Genomic DNA, 22465 nt, shown 5'->3' with positions numbered 1-22465 from the left:
TTGTGTAAGGCCTGCAGCTATACTCCGAGCATTTCGTATTATTCTATACATAAATCCGAGACACTCCATCTAGATTGATATGTTCCGTTTCGTATGGTATGTATTAATTTGTAGGTGTCCATCACCCATTTCGTATGATATGTTAAAAATTGCAATTCGTAGTATATTTACGAATTTGCAAAACGTACAATTTGATACGAATTTGCAAAACTTTCTTTATGTTTAGTAATTCTAGCTAGGTGGCTAACATTAGCTAGGATAAAGGTTAGGGTTAAGTTTAGGAGTTAGGTTAAACGGTTAGGGTTAGTTTATCTCTAGAAATTCTGACGATTTCAAATGTATTTCATCCTCTTGATTTCGCGGAGAAATTTCGTGAACATTTTCCGGACGGGGGCGCCTATTCTCACGCTTTACTGTTGAGAGAGCCCGGAGCTGTAAAAGGAGCACTCACTGTACCTCTATGAATCCCTGTCGTACTTGTCTTCATCCCAGACGAAATAATATAGCGATAGTGTCAATTTGGTCGTATAGAGGAATCAATCAAAAAATAATAGCTGTTAGTAGTGATCACTCATAGCTTGAAGTATGGTAATGTTAACATTAGATTGGTTTCTTTATTAAGGCTACATTGTCCGTTGAGGGGGTTAGGCTACATCGTGGAGTTAAAAGGCGTACCAGTTGTGTCTGTCCTGGTTCTGTCAGATGAACAAATCGTAAGAAGTCGACACCACTCAACGCGTTTTTCCAGCTGACAACATAGTATTAGGTGAGTGTGTGTATATAATACAATTATGCTAGCAATTGTCTGCCTATTATAAAAATGAATTTCATTTGAGATGTTTTCTCAATGCTTTTCGCGGGATGAATCTCGCAGACTGGGACTAGCAAAAAGTTTTGATGAATCGCCGTTCAACATCAACCATCGTGTTGCTACATGTATTGTAAGGGTGTACAATTCAATTTTATTGTTCCATATTATTGATTAAAGCTGTTTTTCTTTTTTGCGGAAAATATAAAGGAAACGAGTTATTTTCATTATTTTGACTGATCTGCCCTAAGCGATTATGAGGCACATGTGTGTGGTGCACGTTTCTGCGATGTTAGCGTTTGGTATTTATTTGCATGGAAGATGCAGATGAAGGTGGTTAGAGTGTTTCGGTTTCCATAAGAAGTTCAGTAGTTTTAACAAGAAGGTCACGCCTCTGGAATTCACTATTTAAACACGCTTTAATCCATCATTATGCTGTACCATTCTTGCTTCAATAGTTAAAGATTCTCCATTCCCTAATGATTCCACAGGGCTCCGAGACCGACCCCTGTTGACAGTTTGTAGATGATAGCCTAGTCTAAAATGGCATCGACACAAAATCCAAATGTGAAGAATGGCACTGACCTATTGCATTACAATTCCAAATGCATGGAGTGACCTATTGCAAGCAGGGCGTAAACAAACCATGTCATATTTTGTTGTTGTTGTAAAACCATTTGGTCACTCAAATGCTAGGTTTTTGCATGGGAAATATGATGAATGTCCAGGAATAAAAAATAATACTATTAAAAATAATATCAAATCACAATAAAAAAAGACAATGCATGCAATAGGATACTTCGTGCATTTAACACATGTTTTTATTAGGGGTTTACATTAAATAGGCTACAAGCTATGCATTGGCAGTTATGAAAGTATACAATATTCTATGTTCTTTATTGATCAAACTTGAGGTGCAATGTTGTGGGTGCATCTACCGTAGGAATGTGATCCATGGTCTATTTTATCTATTCCTCAATAGTTGAGAATGTAATGTTGGTGTAACATCATGTCTAAATCATTTTGATTCCCGTCTTGTTGGGCAGATGTACCTGATGAACCAACTATATTCATTTGGGGAGAGTTTGAAACACATTGGAAACATTCATGGACATTTAGCAATCTTGCTGTTACTAGCTAATTTGTCCTGGGAGATAAACATTGGGTTGCTAATTTACCTGAAATGCATACGGTAATTTTCTTTGCTGGATCTTTTTAGAATTTTTACCCATTTATGAGTCATAGTTCGTTTTGAGTTAGTTGTCTATGATTAATCTCTCCTCAATTCTTCTTCTTCTGATTTTATATGGAGGTTGGCAACCAACTTTAAGATGCATTACCGCCACCAACTGGAGTGTGGAGCTCGTTCATCTTTCAACCCCCCACATGTGTATCTGCTCATAAAAACGGCGGTCTGGGCAGCATGTTAGGCCTAGCAAAGGCTGCGCGATATGGCCAAAATATCATATCTCAATATGTTTTCACATTTTGGACGGTATAGCGGTATTTCATGGTATTTCATGTTTCAGAATGATAAAAGTTAGAAACTGTTTTTAGGAGTACTAGTGCATGAGCAGCAAAAAAAATCAAAATGGTTTTAATGGTCTTTCTCCATTCTGATTGCTCAACCAAACTAGGACAAAACTGACTGTGAAGTAGTCCAATTTGTACCACTTTTCATTTACTTAGCACTATATCAAAATATTGTCATAGATCATCATGTAAAAATCCATACCAGTATGTGGATCCATAAATCTTCAAATGCGATATATATCGCCCAGCCCTATTCCTAGCCTACACGCAGATGCCACTACACATACACACCCCTGCCTCAGCCATGGGGGTAATATCCATTGGGGAGACTCTTGCAATGGAAACCAATACCACATCTCACATAATTTCCAGGTGGTCATGATAAGGTGAAGGAATTGTGTGTGGTGTGCGTACGTGTGTACATTGTTGCATGACCAAGAAAAGTGAGACCACTGGCTGAGTGATACTGTAAATTGTTAACCATATTTATTTTTAATTAGCCTCTCTTTATCAGGAAAAAAATAACACAATATTGGAGTGAAAAAAAATGCATCTGTTTTAAAAAATTGTTGTTTGGAGAGCTGATAAGAGAGGGCTTCCATTATCTCTCTGTTGTTAATCTATGGAGTGGAGGTCTAGTGCCCCCATACTCAACAGGACCCAGAACGGGGTCAATACGGGCCACAGTTTTTTTTTTTTGGGGGGGGGGCTGAGTTGGGCTTCGACCCCTGGTATCATATGAACACACAATGCATGGCAAAATGTGTAGAATTGTAGGAAAGGAGCTTTAAAACTGAAAATATTTCTCTCCGCCATCAAGAAGGGTGTGAACTGTTTGAACAGTTTGGGATCGCATGGGTTGCGAGATGGGGGTTGGTTACTGTTTGAACAGTTTGGGATCGCATGGGTTGCGAGATGGGGGTTGGTTACTGTTTGAACAGTTTGGGATCGCATGGGTTGCAAGATGGGGGTTGGTTACTGTTTGAACAGTTTGGGATCGCATGGGTTGCAAGATGGGGGTTGGTTACTGTTTGAACAGTGTGGGATCGCATGGGTTGCAAGATGGGGGTTGGTTACTGTTTGAACAGTTTGGGATCGCATGGGTTGCGAGATGGGGGTTGGTTACTGTTTGAACAGTGTGGGATCGCATGGGTTGCGAGATGGGGGTTGGTTACTGTTTGAACAGTTTGGGATCGCATGGGTTGCAAGATGGGGGTTGGTTACTGTTTGAACAGTTTGGGATCGCATGGGTTGCAAGATGGGGGTTGGTTACTGTTTGAACAGTTTGGGATCGCATGGGTTGCGAGATGGGGGTTGGTTACTGTTTGAACAGTTTGGGATCGCATGGGTTGCAAGATGGGGGTTGGTTACTGTTTGAACAGTTTGGGATCGCATGGGTTGCGAGATGGGGGTTGGTTACTGTTTGAACAGTGTGGGATCGCATGGGTTGCAAGATGGGGGTTGGTTACCACGCCGATAAATGACAGTATCTATTCAGGCCTTTGCCACCTAGGGAGTTTCTGGGACCGTACCTTCTCAAATAGTTCTTGACTACCCCCGGTCTAGTGCATGGTCATTCACCATTCAGAATCGGGTACGGGTTGAGCAGAAATGAGCTGAATAGAATTATAGCATAGGCTTTACAGACCTCAAACTTTGTTTCCCCATTTTGTAACTACGTCTGAGTGCTCAGTGCAGAGGACAGCAATAGGGACCTTTTTAGAAATTAGTATAGTGAATAGCATTGGACTTCAGAGGCCACTTCCACTGTCTGTCTCTGTAATGGATGGGCGTGCAGGCTATCTGCCATACGTAATGTACTGCATGTGGCTAAAAACAGAGTTTTATAAATGAGGACAGACGGCTTTTTAAAAGAGACCAGTTCCATCAGCTCTATTTGTAGTGTACGTCCACCCACATAGACCATTAAATCTACCTTCTACAAGTCCAGCTCTCTAAAAACCCTTAAATGAACACACAAACACATACACACACTCCAATCTCAGGCTGCAATGATGGGCCTGTCAATCCCAGTGTTTGTGGGAACAGCAGTAAAGATTGAGAGGAGGGTTCTCTGTTTTATGTTACATTAACACGAGTCCCCCTGTCTGTCAGTCTGAGTGGTCCTCTGGGTATAGAGGGGGTTGACAAGGGCTTTTAATTTATGTCACTACATTTATAAATACTTGAAATGTGGATTGGTTAGATCTCTACCCAAACAACGCCTTTTACAGATGTTTAAAGAAAGGTGAGAAAAAAGCAGAAAATCAAATTTTATGTATGGCTGGCACAATTAGTGTAAAATAACCATGGTAACCATTTTATGGGGGAGGGGGGGGGGGGGACAAACACCTGACTGAAACCGGCCATTCGTGCGGTTTAGTCCTTTTCTGCAGTGACATTGACTCTTAACAACATGATGAAACTTTGTTGCCTTCTTGCTGAAACAAGCAAGGTGCAGCAGCAGCACACATAGACATAGAATGAAATGGGCTTGGAACCACTAACCCTGGCAATTCGACTGGTAAACCCACAAGTACACTCTTAATGGCTGCCTTAATGGCTGCGTTGCAATCATTTCCATGGTAATGTAGAATGTTCAATCAAATGATGTTAACTGATGTGACTCATGTATTGGAAAGTATTTTTTTGTAATGTCAGTTGTGTCGAATCAACAAATCACAGCACATATTGATGGGTACACTTCCTGCTTTTACTTCCTGCTTTGCGCCTATGGGTACACAACAATGGCCACCAGTACACCCATTATGCCATCATTGACTTGAATAGGGATGCCTGTTCTATTCATTCTATATCTATGGCAGCACATGCAGTCAGGAGAGGAGAAAGTGTGGCAAAAAAAGTATGTATTTATATTATTATTATTATTACAGAGAGTGTAATACTCATTTGGCTGGCCAATTACTGTCAACCTAGGTAAATAAAAGGTTAAATATTTTATGTGGGTGTTACATTAAATGTATAGCACTCGGATTTTATTGCATTGTATTACATACTGCTGTCTTGCTGGGCCCTGTCTTGCTCCAATACAAATGAGTTAGGCCTAACCAGCCTACAATATTAATGTAAAAGCGACATCTAATGTTCTTTCAGTAATACAATGCTAAGAGCAGTGAGAAGTCATAGTGATGTGTTTTAGATGCGAGTATGAACGTTAAAAAAAAAACAAAGGATCGAATTCTGGATTGCAGACATTTGGGTCAATGACGTGACGTGCATATTTTGTGGTCTGAATGAAATGTATTCCAAAATCAACAACCAATTTATACACATTTTATGTTATGTAACTATGCCCCTAATCTTTAATTTAGTCCTAAAATAGTTAATGGTTAAATGTGAACAAAACTGTCACTTTCTGTGCTCTAAAGTCATACAACTGTCCTAAGACAAATGCAACCTATATAAATGTTAATAAAACATCTCAAATCATAACAAAACTGTCAAACGATTATTCTGGCATGATTTTTTTAAGCGTCTATTGCACTATGTCTGTATGGTAAGTATGTATGGTAAGACAGGTTAGGCAGAACGGTTTTAACTACTTTAAATAGCCATCATAACTATCGTTCAGTGCGACCGGCAAAGTCACAATTTTGGATCAAATCACATTATGGTACTCACGTGACAGGATGTGACATCATTAAGATGCCTGTGAGAAACCCTTTGGCTAAGAATAAAGGTAAGCAAGTCTCTCGTAAATGTTTGATACGTTTACATTTTCACTCCCTGTCAAGTTTTACCCCAAAAATCTGATAATTCGGTGCAACCACTACAAACCAATAAAAATGATGAATTATCTGAAAAGCTTATTTAATTTAGATACTCAAGATACATACGTGATGCCAAAGTCAAGTGTTCACGTGGGTGCATAAGCAGTTGCCTCTAAAACATGTTTAGGTGAGGAAAGTCATATGGTGTAACCAAAATGATCATTCGGAGTCACCAGAAATTCACCATATGACTAAACTGTTGTACTGAATGATGTCAATATGATCAAATCAAATTTTAATTGTCACATGCTCTGAATACACAGGTGTAGAACTTACAGTGAAATGCTTACTTACAAGCTCTTTACCAACAATGCAGTTTTACGAAAAATAAGTGTTAAGTGATAAATAAAAAATAAAAGTAACAAATAATTAAAGAGCAGCAGTAAAATAACAGTAGCGAGGCTATATACAGGGGGTACCTGTACAGAGTCAATGTGTGGGGGCACCGGTTAGTCGAGATAATTGAGGTAAAATGTAGATTTAGTGACTATGTATAGATAATAAACAGGGAGTAGCAGCAGCGTAAAATGGGGGGGGGGGGGGGGGGGGGGGTGCAATGCAAATAGTCTGGGTAGCCATTTGATTAGCTGCTCAGGAGTCTTATGGCTTGTGGGTAGAAGCTGTTAAGAAGCCTTTTAGACTTAGACCTGGTGCTCCGGTACCGCTTGCCATACGGTAGCAGAGAGAACCGTCTATGACTAGGGTGGCTGGAGTCTTTGACAATTTTTAGGGCCTTCCTCTGACACCGCCTGGTATATAGGTCCTGGATAGCAGGAAGCTTGGCCCCAGGCCATACACACTACCCTCTGTAGTTCCTTGCGAGCAGTTGCCATACCAGGCAGTGATGCAACCAGTCAGGATGCTCTCGATGGTGCAGCTGTAGAACTTTATGAGGATCTGACGACCATGCCAAATCTTTTCAGTCTCCTGAGGGGGAATAGGCTTTGTCGTGCCCTCTTCACGATTGTCTTGGTCTGTTTGGACCATGATAGTTTGTTGGTGACGTGTACACCAAGGAACTTGAAGCTCTCAACCTGCTCCACTACATCCCCGTTGATGAGAATGGGAGTGTGCTCGGTCCTCCTTTACCTGTAGTCCACAATCATCTCCTTTGTCTTTGTCACATTGAGGTAGAGGTTGTTATCCTGACACCACACTGCCAGGTCTCTGACCTCCTCCCTATAAGCTGTCTCATCATGGTCGGTGATCAGGCCTTCCACTGTTGTCATCGGCAAAGTTAATGATGGTGTTGGAGTCGTGCCTGGCAATGCAGTCATGAGTGAAAAGGGAGTACATGAGGGAACTGAGCAAACACCCCTGAGGGGCCCCCGTGTTGAGGATCAGTGTGGCGGATGTGTTGTTACCCACCCTTACTACCTGGGGCCCGACAGGAAGTCCAGGATCCAGTTGCAGAGGGAGGTGTTTAGTAAGTAGAAACACACGTTTTTGTAGGATAAGGGTGTTTTATGTCAATTTTGTACTGAAAATATAAATAACATTTTTTTTCTGTTCCTTAATTGAGGGTCAAATTGCAGATGCCTCTATCAAGTAAATGCCTGTATCGTCAGGACACTGCTGACTCAGTTGCTAATTGGCCACAGAAATCCAGGTGTTCCACTTTGGGGGGAGTAGACAGCAGGCTACAATCCATGCAAGTGTTGCATAAACATCAGAGGGAAGCCAGTCATATGCCACCATATCTGACTCCCTTAGACATGATGAGATAGCAGTCTGGGCTCACCTGGAGCCAGTCCTAAGAGATGTCAAGAACAAGAATCCACAAATCATGACACTCCACATAATGAGCGATGGTCACCCGTCACCCAATACAGAAACAAGAAGAACGTGTACCTACTCAGCACACACCAGCTTACAGCCCAACACCGTGCAGGGCGTTTGGCATTTGCCAGAGAACACCAAGATCGGAAAATTCGCCACTGGCGCCCTGTGCTCTTCACAGATGAAAGCAGGTTCACACTGAGCACACGTGACAGACGTGACAGAGTCTGGAGACGCCGTGGAGAATGTTCTACTGCCTGCAACATCCTCCAGCATGACCGGTTTGGCGGTGGGTCAGTCATGGTGTGTGATGTGGCATTTCTTTGGGGGGCCGCACAGCCCTCCATGTGCTCGCCAGAGGTAGCCTGACTGCCATTAGGTACCGAGATGAGATCCTCAGACCCCTTGTGAGACCATATGCTGGTGCGGTTGGCCCTGGGTTCCTCCTAATGCAAGACAATGCTAGACCTCATGTGGCTGGAGTGTGTCAGCAGTTCCTGCAAGAGGAAGGCATTGATTGATGCTATGGACTGGCACGCCTGTTCCCCAGACCTGAATCCAATTGAGCACATCTGGGACATCATGTCTCGCTCCATCCACCAACGCCACATTGCACCACAGACTGTCCAGGAGTTGGCGGATGCTTTAGTCCAGGTCTGGGAGGAGATCCCTCAGGAGACCTTCCGCCACCTCATCAGGAGCATGCCCAGGCGTTGTAGGGAGGTCATACAGGCACGTGGAGGCCACACACTACTGAGCCTCATTTTGACTTGTTTTAAGGACATTACATCAAAGTTGGATCAGCCTGTAGTGTGGTTTTCCACTTTAATTTTGAGTGGGACTCCAAATCCAGACCTCCGTGGGTTGATAAATATGATTTCCATTGATAATTGTTGTGATTTTGTTGTCAGCACATTCAACTATGTAAAGAAAAAAGTATTTAATAAGAATATTTCATTCATTCAGATCTAGGATGTGTTATTTTAGTGTTCCCTTTATTTTTTTGAGCAGTGTATATTGCTTCTAAAATTTTAAAAAATCACAAATAATATTTTATATTATTAATTTCAAACAAGGGCTATAGCATGAGAAGAACTTACAAGTCCAAAACGATGTCCTCTCCGTTCAAAAAAATATTCCTCCACTTGGGAATCGCTAAATGAATCGTCCTACAACAATCTCTGCCTCACTTTTCCGATCAATTTCTTCTAAAATTGTGTGTACATCTGTATATCTAGACTTAGATTTAGCTTTCCCTGACTTAGTCGCCATACTGACTGATATATAAACAGCTGAATCTGCACATTTACCAAAACAATGCTGTGCGTAATATGCGTAGCTCCTTCCGGTATAAAACTTCAATAGCGAATTACTCTCTTTACTCCGGAGTTTACTATATGGGTTGGTCTTCCAACACATAACCATTGCATATTGCCGTTTACCTCAGCTCATTGGCTATCTACCCAGCTAGATTTCAAGACGATCAGTGGTCATTGGGTTAAAATACAGTCAATCATCGAAACAGTGGTCATATCATTGGTGCACAGTGATGTCTTCAAATCGGTTTCTTTCAGTCAATACGTCCCGCGAAATGGCCCATCAGGTTTGGTTGTGTTACAAACAAACCAGTTGATTGCAATGAAACCAAACATGACTGGAAAAGTCATGTTTTGTGTTGGTATTTACCTGGAATGTGTCATCGAAAATGGAATGAGACTCGAATTCACAACACAAGCGGTTCACAAAATGTTTCGTGTTAGGTTATAAAAACGGATTTTATCAAACAAAAGATCATTCATTGTGTAACAATGAGCATTGGGATTGCAAACAGACGAAGATCGTCGAAGGTAAACAATTTATTTTAATGCAGTTTGTGATTATGTTACGCCTGTGCTGGTTGAAATAGTTGTTTTTTATGGGGCTCTATCCTCAGATAATCGCATCGTATTCATTCGCAGTAAATCCTTTTTTAAATCTGACAACGCAGTTGGATTAGCAAGAGTCTAGGCTTTCGATACATGTGAGACACTTGTATTTTCATGAATGTTTAATATGATTATTTATGTAGCGATCACCATATGTTGTGGAATTTCAGCCCGCTACCGGGTTCCGTGCTCAGAGAGGTTAAAGGACTTATATATGGGACTATTACTAGGTCAGTGTTCTGATTAGCGACCAAGTAGACAGTTTATTTTAGGAAGATTGTGCGCACATCCAAGAAGACTGAGGTTCAACAGGAGGATGAGTTGATTCTGCGTGTCATGACATTATTGGCTAGCCAATCAGTTAGCTAACTAGTTTTGAAGTGGAGCCCATTTTGTCTGGAAAAGTGAAGGAATGGATCCAGCGCTGTAGGAGCTGTATCTACTATGCTTTGTTTTGGGGAAAGCTGGATCATTTGGAGTTCCAATGTGACAATTGTTTGCTTCCAGAGGATTATACGATTGAAGTGGCTCCCTTGATCAAGCAGGTCACCAGTCTACGTAAGAAACTGGGGAAAATGCAGAGTGGAATGTTTACCTTTTTTCTACACTGGTGGCTGGAAGGTGTTTGGGCTTGTTGGATGCATCTCCGCCTTCCTTTTGTCATTGTCTGACTGGCCGGTGTTTGCATGTCATGAGCCGTGGAAGCCGAATACCCTACAAAATCAACCTTGATCAACCTTATATTTTCAAAACCCCAGAAAAATATGTAAGAGGGGTGTTTTCCTCAGATATAAGTGACCATTGTCATATTGAATGTTTCAGGGATGTGCGAATACCTAGATCCAAACCCTGTCTCATCAGAAAGAGGAAGTTTAAACACTTCAATGAACAAGTTTTTTCAAATCAAACTTTATTTGTCACATGTGCCGAATACAACAAGTGTAGACTTTACCGTGACATGCTTACTTACAAGCCCTTAACCAACAGTGCAGTTCAAGAAGAAGAAAATATTTACCAAGTACACAAAAAATAAAAAGTAATAATTAAAAGTAACACAATAAGAATAACAATAACGAGGCTCTATACAGGGGGCACCGGTACCGAGTCAGTGTGCAGGGGTACAGGCTAGTTGCAGTAATCTGTAAATGCGTGTTTGGCATTTAAATGTCTCAGTGGTGCCCCCCGCATTGTTTGGGGGATGGGGAGGCCCCACCTTTACTGTACCATCAGACCTCCGTCTGGATCCGAGTACCAAACTGTGCAAGCAGGATTAGGTTTGGCCTGCCAGACACCTTGGGCCATATAATTTGTGCTAGCTGGGATTGTATGAACGAATACATTGATTACATATCTGTACTGTAAACAAATAGCTCACCATCAGGACTCTTTTCATTGAGAGAACACATTTTTAACACAATGAGGTCTGTTCTCTGAAGTAGATACCTACACTTCATCTACTGTCTCAGATTCACTGTAGACTTTTAAGTCCATGGTAGGCAAGCTACGTTAAACAAAGTGAAAGTTAGCTTGATGTTAGGGTTTCTGTAAAGAACTGCAATTGTGCCAATCCCTCACCTCCTACCAATAAGTAATTTGAAGTCAATGGCCATTGAACGTCCTCATCTTTCTACTGCAGCCCTCATCCTCAACTCATACAGCCAGCATCCTTAGTGAAACATGCTATACCGATAGACTGCTCGGTAAGGAATATTTGGCCTGGAACTAGCTAATGATAAGAAAGATGCGCCAGTCTAAATGGTTGACTAAGGCCAAATATGAATTTCAAAAACATATTACTTACATGAATGCAAAGACTACCTCTGCTAGTGTCAGCCTAAAGGCGAATGCGAGGAAGGAGATACTTTTGGCCATGTAGTGTATGTGGACACCCCTTCAAATGAGTGGTTTTGGCTATTTTAGCCACACCCGTTGCTGACAGCACACCGCCATGCAATCTCCATAGCAAACATTGGCAGTAGAATGGCCCGTACTGAAGAGCTCAGTGACTTTCAACGTGGCTCCGTCAAATCTCTGCCCTGCTAGAGCGGCCCCTGTCAACTGTAAGTGCTGTTATTGTGAAGTGGAAACTTCTAGGAGCAACAACGGTTCAGCCGCAAAGTGGTAGGCCACACAAGCTCACAGACCGAGACCGCCGAGTGCTGAAGCACGTAGTGTGTAAAAAACGTCTCTACTCGGTTGCGACACCCACTACTGAGTTCCAAACTGCCTCAGGAAGCAACGTCAGCACAGTAACTGTTCGTCGGGAGCTTCATGAAAAAGAAAAACGATCCATTGCTGCTCCTCGCAGAGTCGAATAATTATAACAATGCAGCTAAAGTGTGATTATTTCGCGCGAAGTCAATAATTACATTGTGTATTTAATAACATCACTAACCACTCCCCCCCCCCCCTTATTTAACGTTGCTTGTAGGTGGTGGAAGCTGCCTGTCACGCCCTGACCTTAGAGATCCTTTTAATTCTCTGTTTGGTTAGGTCAGGGTGTGACTCGGGTGGGAAAGTCTGTTTTCTATTTCTGTCATGTACTGTCATGTTGTGTCTCGTCTCTGTCCTTTCCCTTCACCCTGTCTCCCTCTGCTGGTCGTTGTTAGGTTACCTTTTCTCCCCCGCTTTCCCCCAGCTGTTCCTTGTCTCCTCTAACTACCCATTCACCCCGTTTCCCACCTGTTCCCTTTTTCCCTCTGATTAGGTCCCTATATCTCTCTCTGTTTCTGTTCCTGTCCTTGTCGGATTCTTGTTTGTTGTGTTTCATGCCTGAGCCAGACTATCGTCATGTTTGCTGTAACCTTGTCCTGTCCTGTCGGAATCTGCCGGTCTATCTGAGCCTACCTATGTTTGGTTATTAAAGAAGCTCTGTTTAAGTTAGTTCGCTTTTGGGTCCTCATTCACTCACCCTAACAGAAGAATCCGACCAAGAATGGACCCAGCGACTTCGGATCCTCTCCACTCAGCCGTCGGGATCCAGGGAGCGATGCTAGGCAGACACGAGCAGGAAGTGTCTGCTGCTCGACATGCCGTTGAGACCCTGGCCACCCAAGTCTCCAACCTCACAGAACAGGTTCACCATCTCCGCCTCGATCCACCGGCCACTTCCAGGGCTTTCGAATCTCCGGAGCCCAGAATCAATAACCCGCCGTGTTACTCTGGGGAGCCCACTGAATGCCGCTCGTTCCTCACCCAGTGTGATATTGTGTTTTCTCTCCAGCCCAACACTTACTCCAGGAGCACTGCTCGTGTCGCCTACGTCATATCTCTCCTTATTGGACGGGCTCGTGAGTGGGGCACGGCAATCTGGGAGGCAAGGGCTGAGTGTACTAACCAGTATCAAGACTTTAAGGAGGAGATGATACGGGTTTTTGATCGATCTGTTTTTGGGGAGGAGGCTTCCAGGGCCCTGTCTTCCCTATGTCAAGGCAATCGATCCATAACAGACTACTCTATTGAGTTTCGCACTCTTGCTGTCTCCAGTGGCTGGAACGAGCCGGCCTTGCTCGCTCGTCTTCTGGAGGGTTTCCGCGCAGAGGTAAAGGATGAGATTCTCTCCCGGGAGGTTCCTTCCAGCGTGGATTCCTTGATTGAACTCGCTATTCGCATTGAGCGACGGGTTGATCTTCGTCACCGAGCTCGTGGAAAGGAGCTTGCGCTCTCCGTCGCCTCCCTCTCCGCATCACTACCATCTTCCTCTGCCGGCTCGGGTGCTGAGCCCATGCAGCTGGGAGGTATCCGCATCTCGACTAAAGAGAGGGAACGGAGAATCACCAACCGCCTCTGTCTCTATTGCGGTTCCGCTGGTCATTTTGTCACTTCATGTCCAGTAAAAGGCCAGAGCTCGTCAGTAAGCGGAGGGCTACTGGTGAGCGCTACTACTCCTGTCTCTCCTTCAAGATCCTGCACTACCTTGTCGGTCCATCTACGCTGGACCGGTTCGTCAGCTTCCTGCAGTGCCTTAATAGACTCTGGGGCGGAGGGCTGTTTTATGGACGAGACCTGGGCTCGGGAACATGACATTCCTCTCAGACAGTTAAAGGAGCCCACGGCCTTGTTCGCCCTGGATGGTAGTCCTCTCCCCAGGATTCAGCGTGAGACGCTACCTTTAACCCTCACTGTTTCTGGTAATCATAGTGAAACCATTTCTTTTTTAATTTTTCGTTCACCTTTTACACCTGTTGTTTTGGGCCATCCCTGGCTAGTTTGTCATAATCCTTCCATTAATTGGTCTAGTAATTCTATCCTCTCCTGGAACGTCTCTTGTCATGTGAAATGTTTAATGTCTGCTATCCCTCCTGTTTCCTCTGTCTCTTCTTCACAGGAGGAGCCTGGTGATTTGACAGGGGTGCCGGAGGAATATCACGATCTGCGCACGGTGTTCAGTCGGTCCAGGGCCACCTCTCTTCCTCCACACCGGTCGTATGATTGTAGTATTGATCTCCTTCCGGGAACCACCCCCCCCCGGGGTAGACTATACTCTCTGTCGGCTCCCGAACGTAAGGCTCTCGAAGATTATTTGTCTGTAGCTCTTGACGCCGGTACCATAGTCCCCTCCTCCTCTCCCGCCGGAGCGGGGTTTTTTTTTGTCAAGAAGAAGGACGGGTCTCTGCGCCCCTGCATAGATTATCGAGGGCTGAATGACATAACAGTGAAGAATCGTTATCCGCTTCCTCTTATGTCTTCAGCCTTCGAGATCCTGCAAGGAGCCAGGTTTTTCACTAAGTTGGACCTTCGTAACGCTTACCATCTCGTGCGCATCAGGGAGGGGGACGAGTGGAAGACGGCGTTTAACACTCCGTTAGGGCACTTTGAATACCGGGTTCTTCCTTTCGGCCTCGCTAACGCTCCAGCTGTCTTTCAGGCATTAGTCAATGATGTCCTGAGAGACATGCTGAACATCTTTGTTTTCGTTTACCTTGACGATATCCTGATTTTTTCACCGTCACTCCAGATTCATGTTCAGCACGTTCGACGTGTCCTCCAGCGCCTTTTAGAGAATTGTCTTTTTGTGAAGGCTGAGAAGTGCACTTTTCATGCCTCCTCCGTCACATTTCTCGGTTCTGTTATTTCCGCTGAAGGCATTAAGATGGATCCCGCTAAGGTCCAAGCTGTCATTGATTGGCCCGTCCCTAAGTCACGCGTCGAGCTGCAGCGCTTTCTCGGCTTCGCGAACTTCTATCGTCGTTTCATCCGTAATTTCGGTCAGGTGGCAGCTCCTCTCACAGCCCTTACTTCTGTCAAGACGTGCTTTAAGTGGTCCGTTTCCGCCCAGGGAGCTTTTGATCTCCTCAAGAATCGTTTTACATCCGCTCCTATCCTTGTTACACCTGACGTCTCTAGACAGTTCGTTGTCGAGGTTGACGCGTCAGAGGTGGGCGTGGGAGCCATCCTTTCTCAGCGCTCCCTCTCTGACGACAAGGTCCACCCATGCGCGTATTTTTCTCATCGCCTGTCGCCGTCGGAACGTAACTATGATGTGGGTAACCGCGAACTGCTCGCCATCCGGTTAGCCCTAGGCGAATGGCGACAGTGGTTGGAGGGGGCGACCGTTCCTTTTGTCGTTTGGACTGACCATAGGAACCTTGAGTACATCCGTTCTGCCAAACGACTTAATGCGCGTCAGGCGCGTTGGGCGCTGTTTTTCGCTCGTTTCGAGTTCGTGATTTCTTATCGTCCGGGCTCTAAGAACACCAAGCCTGATGCTTTGTCTTGTCTCTTCAGTTCTTCAGTAGCCTCCACTGACCCCGAGGGGATTCTCCCTGAGGGGCGTGTTGTCGGGTTGACTGTCTGGGGAATTGAGAGGCAGGTAAAACAAGCGCTCACTCACACTCCGTCGCCGCGCGCTTGTCCTAGGAACCTTCTTTTCGTTCCCGTTCCTACTCGTCTGGCCGTTCTTCAGTGGGCTCACTCTGCCAAGTTAGCCGGCCACCCTGGCGTTCGGGGTACGCTTGCTTCCATTCGCCAGCGTTTTTGGTGGCCCACCCGGGAGCATGACACGCGTCGTTTCGTGGCTGCTTGTTCGGTCTGCGCGCAGACTAAGTCCGGTAACTCTCCTCCTGCCGGCCGTCTCAGGCCGCTTCCTATTCCCTCTCGACCGTGGTCTCACATCGCCTTAGATTTTGTCACCGGACTGCCTTCGTCAGCGGGGAAGACTGTTATTCTTACGGTTGTCGATAGGTTCTCTAAGGCGGCTCATTTCATTCCCCTTGCTAAGCTTCCTTCTGCTAAAGAGACGGCACAAATCATCATCGAGAATGTTTTCAGAATTCATGGCCTTCCGTCAGACGTCGTTTCGGACAGAGGTCCGCAATTCACGTCTCAATTTTGGAGGGAGTTTTGCCGTTTGATTGGGGCTTCCGTCAGTCTCTCTTCCGGCTTTCACCCCCAGTCTAACGGTCAAGCAGAACGGGCCAATCAGACTATTGGTCGCATCTTACGCAGTCTTTCTTTTCGTAACCCTGCGTCTTGGTCAGAACAGCTCCCCTGGGCAGAATACGCCCACAACTCGCTTCCTTCGTCTGCGACCGGGCTATCTCCTTTTCAGAGTAGCCTCGGGTACCAGCCTCCGCTGTTCTCATCTCAGTTCGCCGAGTCCAGCGTCCCCTCCGCTCAGGCTTTTGTCCAACGTTGCGAGCGCACCTGGAAGAGGGTCAGGTCTGCACTTTGCCGTTATAGGACGCAGACTGTGAGGGCTGCTAATAAGCGTAGAACTAAGAGTCCTAGATATTGTCGCGGTCAGAGAGTTTGGCTCTCCACTCAGAACCTTCCCCTTAAGACGGCTTCTCGCAAGTTGACCCCGCGGTTCATTGGTCCGTTCCGTATTTCTCGGGTCATTAATCCTGTCGCAGTTCGACTTCTTCTTCCGCGATACCTTCGTCGCGTCCACCCGGTCTTCCATGTCTCCTGCATCAAGCCCGTCCTTCGCGCCCCCGCTCGTCTTCCCCCCCCCCCCCCCCATCCTTGTCGAGGGCGCACCCATCTACAGGGTCCGTAGAATTTTGGACATGCGTCCTCGGGGCCGTGGTCACCAGTACCTCGTAGATTGGGAGGGGTACGGTCCTGAGGAGAGGAGTTGGGTTCCCTCTCGGGACGTGCTGGACCGTGCGCTGATCGAGGATTTCCTCCGTTGCCGCCAGGTTTCCTCCTCGAGTGCGCCAGGAGGCGCTCGGTGAGTGGGGGGGTACTGTCATGTACTGTCATGTTGTGTCTCGTCTCTGTCCTTTCCCTTCACCCTGTCTCCCTCTGCTGGTCGTTGTTAGGTTACCTTTTCTCCCCCGCTTTCCCCCAGCTGTTCCTTGTCTCCTCTAACTACCCATTCACCCCGTTTCCCACCTGTTCCCTTTTTCCCTCTGATTAGGTCCCTATATCTCTCTCTGTTTCTGTTCCTGTCCTTGTCGGATTCTTGTTTGTTGTGTTTCATGCCTGAGCCAGACTATCGTCATGTTTGCTGTAACCTTGTCCTGTCCTGTCGGAATCTGCCGGTCTATCTGAGCCTACCTATGTTTGGTTATTAAAGAAGCTCTGTTTAAGTTAGTTCGCTTTTGGGTCCTCATTCACTCACCCTAACAATTTCTTTGTTTTTGGCCGCGTGTGGTTCCCAATCAGAGGCAGCTGTCGATCGTTGTCTCTGATTGGGGATCACATATAAGTTGTCATTTTCCTTTTGGGTGTTGTGGGATCTTGTTTTCTGTTTAGTGTCCGTACCTGACAGAACTGTGCGCTTTCGTTTTCACTTTTGTTGTTATTATTATTTTTAAATAAAAGTATCATGAACACTTTCCATGCTGCGCTTTGGTCCATGCTTAGGCCTACAAAATGTGCAATAGGGTCAGGGTCACGGAGTCCTGTGCATCTTTGCTGCAACTTCCACTTGGAGTAGTACATGTGCGGCCAAAAGCCAGGGAAAATGCAGAGCGCCAAATTCAAATAAATTACTATAAAAATCAAACTTTCATTAAATCACACATGCAAGATAGCAAATTAAAGCTACACTTGTTGTGAATCCAGCCAACATGTCAGATTTCAAAAAGGCTTTTCGGCGAAAGCAAACGCTGCTATTATCTGAGGATAGCACCTCCGTAAACAAAGAGAGAAACCATATTTCAACCCTGCAGGCGTGACACAAAACACAGAAATACAAATATAATTCATGCCTTTGACGAGCTTCTTTTGTTGGCACTCCAATATGTCCCATAAACATCACAAATGGTCCTTTTGTTTGATTAATTTCGTCGATATATATCCAAAATGTCCATTTATTTGGCGCGTTTGATCCAGAAAAACACCAGTTCCAACTTGCGCAACATGACTACAAAATATCTCAAAAATTACCTGTAAACTTTGCAAAACATTTCAAACTACTTTTGTAATACAACTTTAGGTATTTTTTTTTACGTAAATAACTGATAAAATTGAAGACGGGATGATCTGTGTTCAATACAGGAAGAAAACAAACTGTAGCTAGCTTTCTGGTCACACGCCTCTATCTAACAGTACACTTTTTATATGTATTATATTATATTTCTATATATATACACACTAAAGTTTGGGGTCACTTTTTTTGTCCATTAAAATAACATTAAATTGATCAGAAATGCAGTGTAGACATTGTTAATGTTGTAATTTACTATTGTAGCTGGAAACGATTAATTTGTTTTTATTGGAATATCTACATAGGCGTACAGAGGCTCATTATCAGCAACCATCACTCCTGTGTTCCAATGGCACGTTGTGTTAGCTAATCCAAGTTTTTAATTTGAAAAGGTTAATTGATCATTAGAAAACCCTTTTGCAATTGTTAGCACAGCTGAAAACTGTTGTCATGATTAAAGAAGAAATAAAACTGGCCTTCTTTAGACTAGTTGAGTATCTGGAGCATCTGCATTTGTGGGTTCCATTATAGGCTCAAAATGTCCAGAAACAAAGACCTGAAACTCGTCAGTCTATTCTTGTTCTGAGAAATGCGAGAAATTGCCAAGAAACTGAAGATCTCATACAACGCTGTATACAAATCCCTTCACAGAACAGCGCAAACTGTCTCTAACCAGAATAGAAAGTGCCTGCCAGCATGTTTCCTAGGCTAGTTAAGGATGCTATAGTTATCATGTTTAACAGGTAGGCCAGTTGAGAACAAGTTCACATTTACAACTGCGACCTGGTCAAGATAAAGCAAAGCAGTGTGACAAAAACAACACTGTGTTACACATGGGATAAACAATAGTACAGTCAATAACACAATAGAAAAATCTGTATACTGTGTGTGCAAATAAAGTAAGGAGGTAAGGCAATGAATAGACCAATAGTGGCGAAGCAATTTAGCAATTGACACTGGAGTGATATATGTGCAGACGAGGATGAGCAAGTAGAAATACTGGTGTGCAAAAGAGCAGAAAAACAAATATGTGGATGAGGTAGGTGGTTGGTTGGATGGGCTATTTACAGATGTGCTGTGTACAGCTGCAGCGATCTGTAAGCTGCTCTGACAGCTGACGCTTAAAGTTAGTGAGGGAGCTATAAGTCTCCAACTTCAGTGATTTTTGCAATTCGTTTCAGTCATTGGAAGCAGAGAACTGGAAGGAAAGGCGGCCAAAGGAGGTGTTTGCTTTGGGGATGACCAATGAAATATACCTGCTGGAGCGCGTGCTACAGGTGGGTGTTGCAATGGTGACCAGTGAGCTGAGATAAGGCGGAGCTTTACCTAGCAAAGACTTATAGATGACCTCGAGCCAGTGGGTTTGGCGACGAATATGTAGCGAGGACCAGCCAACGAGAGCATACAGGTCGCAGTGGTGGGTAGTATATGGGGCTTTGGTGACAAAACGGATGGCACTGTGATAGACTGCATCCCATTTGCTGAGTAGAGTGTTGGAGGCTATTTTGTAAATGACATTGCCGAAGTTATGGATCGGTAGGGTAGTCAGTTTTACAAGGGTATGTTTGGCAGCATTAGTGAAGGAGGCTCTGTTGCAAAATAGGAAGCTAATTTTCGATTTAACTTTGGATTGGAGATGCTTAAAGTGAGTCTGAAAGGAGAGTTTACAGTCTAGCCAGAAACCTAGGTATTTGTAGTTGTCCACATATTCTAAGTCAGAACCGGGCACGATCGGTTGAAGAGCATACATTTTGTTTTACTAGCATTTTAAAGCAGTTGGAGGCCACAGATGTATGGCGTTGAAGCTCGTTTGGAGGTTTGTTAACACAGTGTCCAAAGAGGGGCCAGATGTATTTATTATCTACCAAAAGGTTAGACTTGTTTTGAATTCTGGTACCGATGCCCCACACACAAGCTTGTTAGCTTGCTCTTGTCCAGGGCGTTGAGGCAACTCATGTTCAAAGTTCCTCCATATTAACAGCTCCTCAGTAGGTATCTTAGCTGCTAGTTATAATTAGCTGTGTAATTCAGTGAAGTAATGATAGGCCTACTCCTAATATCCTAAATGCATTATAATGCGCGCCATATCATGATGCCCAGCACTTCAAGCCAACCCTCCTCCATGTCCACCCCTCTCTTTCTCTCTCTCTCCACCCGCAACATTTCTGTCGCAGCTTGCGCCCTATAGTACACTTGTAAACAAGCTTACCCGGTCCATAGCAAGCTGCTCTATCCCCACTGACTGGTTGAGTAATTTAATGATCTAAATGTAAAAACGATGTCGATTTCACAGGTCAAAAAAAGGAACAGAAAGTCAACGATGTAAACTGGTACTGGTACTTGTTTTGGTTCTACGCGGTTCAGAACTTTATTATGCTGGTCGGAACAGTGAAACGTAATGAAAACAATAGTGGTTCTGTTCAGAAGGCTCTAAATATGATCACTCTTTTGTGGCTGAGAATTTTCCTCAACAGCAGGAAATGCCAACTTGTCGTATATTCAAGGTTTAAAAAGGCTTCTAATGTTTGTAATTTCCACTTTAAAATGTCAGACTTAATTTTCCCTAATGAAAAATGTATCAACCCCATACATTTCCATGAATTATAATCCACATAATTCACATTTCCTGTTGCTACAGGATTATTTTCCTGCTGTAGCAGACTGTCTCAAATGAAGATCTTGCGTCTGTACAATCAATGCATATAGCCTGAGAGAGAACCATTCCATATGCACGCAAGTTATACCTCTGATATTAAGGACACACACACTACACAAACACATGGTCTGACATATCTTATGCACAGTAGTGTGAAGCATCTCAGTAGCTTATTGTAGGTTAATTATCTGTTGTCTGGGGATAGGTTTCACATTGGCCAGCTGAAAATACATGGCAGTCACAGTTTGTGCTAACAGGGCAGAGAAGGGGGAGAGAGAGAGAGATGGGGAGGGAAAGTGAGAGAGAGAGCACTGGGTAGAGTTTGGCTTAATATTTTACAAGGATATGTCATCGATGACGATTATCCTTCTCCCCCCCCCCCTCTTTCTCTCCACCAAAGTGAAGCCCCACCGTCATGGCATCTCCATCTTTTCTCCTCCTCTTCCCCTCCCTGGGTTGGCTGTCTGCTGTGACATCATCAGGTAGGCTGCTACTACTCGCCTCACACACTCATGTTTGTCTCATGTCATTGTTACCACTGTAGAGAGAGAGAGAGAGAGAGTGATGTGATAAAACATATGACACTCATATTGTATCTCACTGTTACTGACATTCAGCTCTCACAGTCATCTCATACACAGTATAACACAATACCAATGTTTCTCAATTAGATCTCTTGCTCTCTTTTTGTTTGAAATCTGCAACACGTGAATCAATGTCCTTTCTTGTTTCATTCAATATTGCATAGTACATGTCATTGACACTTGTTATCAAATGTTATGTCAGACATCAGTTGCAGAGCCCTGCATTTGCACACATTGGAAAAGGTGGGTGGTTGAGCAAACAGCAGCCTGTTCTTTTCTAGCCAGTCAAACCGCATCGGATCAGTAGTGAAGGTGGACTGGGCTGTGACAGGGACAGACAGACACACAGACAGACGGACGGACGGACAGAGGGACATGATGGGCTACATGTTGACCCCCCCCCCCCCATACAGCCCGGGAAGACATGCATTAAATATATGTTTAATAACCACTGCTACTCTAGGACAAAAAATATGTAAAACCAATTTAAACAAAATAAATAATGTGTGAAAAGAGGGGAACCGCAATTGTTTTAGTATAATAACCATGTAAATGCCGTGTCTCCTGAATGGTGCAATCTCAGGGACCATATTTCAGGAATGTCCAATTGGCCATATTTTGTTACCACATTGTTTGTTAAACTATGCTCCCAGTCTCTGAGTTCAGCATATGGAGTAACCGAGAGAGCTGGACCCGCAGTAGTGCGACGCACTGGCTTCTGCTCAAATGGACTCTGTCCATTGGAAGTGGGTTAAAGTGAACAGCTCTTGGCCAGTTTGTAGAAACTGTTCCCTCGCACAATGGTGGGGTCAATCTGAGTGATCTAGAATGTCTCTCTCTGTGCCTGTCTGGTAGTGGTTTAACAGGACTCACTTCCATAGGGAGTCCTCAATTCTCTCCTCTGCCTTTTCTCCTATTCTCCTCCTTTTCTCCTCCTCTACCCAGAGCCCAAGTTATGAGTCTCTGTTGGCCACCTGTCTTTGGAAGGAGAGAGGAGAGGGATCCCACACAG

General features: G+C 44.3%; 1 protein-coding gene across 1 annotated transcript in view; it reads left to right on the top strand.

Moving 5' to 3' along the window:
• The first annotated feature begins 412 nt into the window (after nucleotides 1–412).
• Nucleotides 413–22465, top strand: part of LOC139411160 (growth hormone receptor a) — a 71717-nt gene continuing 49664 nt past the window's right edge. Inside the window, exons 1-2 of the mRNA XM_071157065.1 lie at nucleotides 413–766; nucleotides 21270–21351. Of these exons, the coding sequence (XP_071013166.1) occupies nucleotides 21285–21351 (67 nt within the window). The 5' untranslated portion in view covers nucleotides 413–766; nucleotides 21270–21284. The remainder of the gene's footprint in view (nucleotides 767–21269; nucleotides 21352–22465) is intronic.

The sequence above is a fragment of the Oncorhynchus clarkii genome, chromosome 6 (assembly GCF_045791955.1).
Source record: "Oncorhynchus clarkii lewisi isolate Uvic-CL-2024 chromosome 6, UVic_Ocla_1.0, whole genome shotgun sequence".
Taxonomy (NCBI): Eukaryota; Metazoa; Chordata; class Actinopteri; order Salmoniformes; family Salmonidae; genus Oncorhynchus; species Oncorhynchus clarkii.
This window is presented reverse-complemented; position numbering and strand designations above follow the sequence as displayed.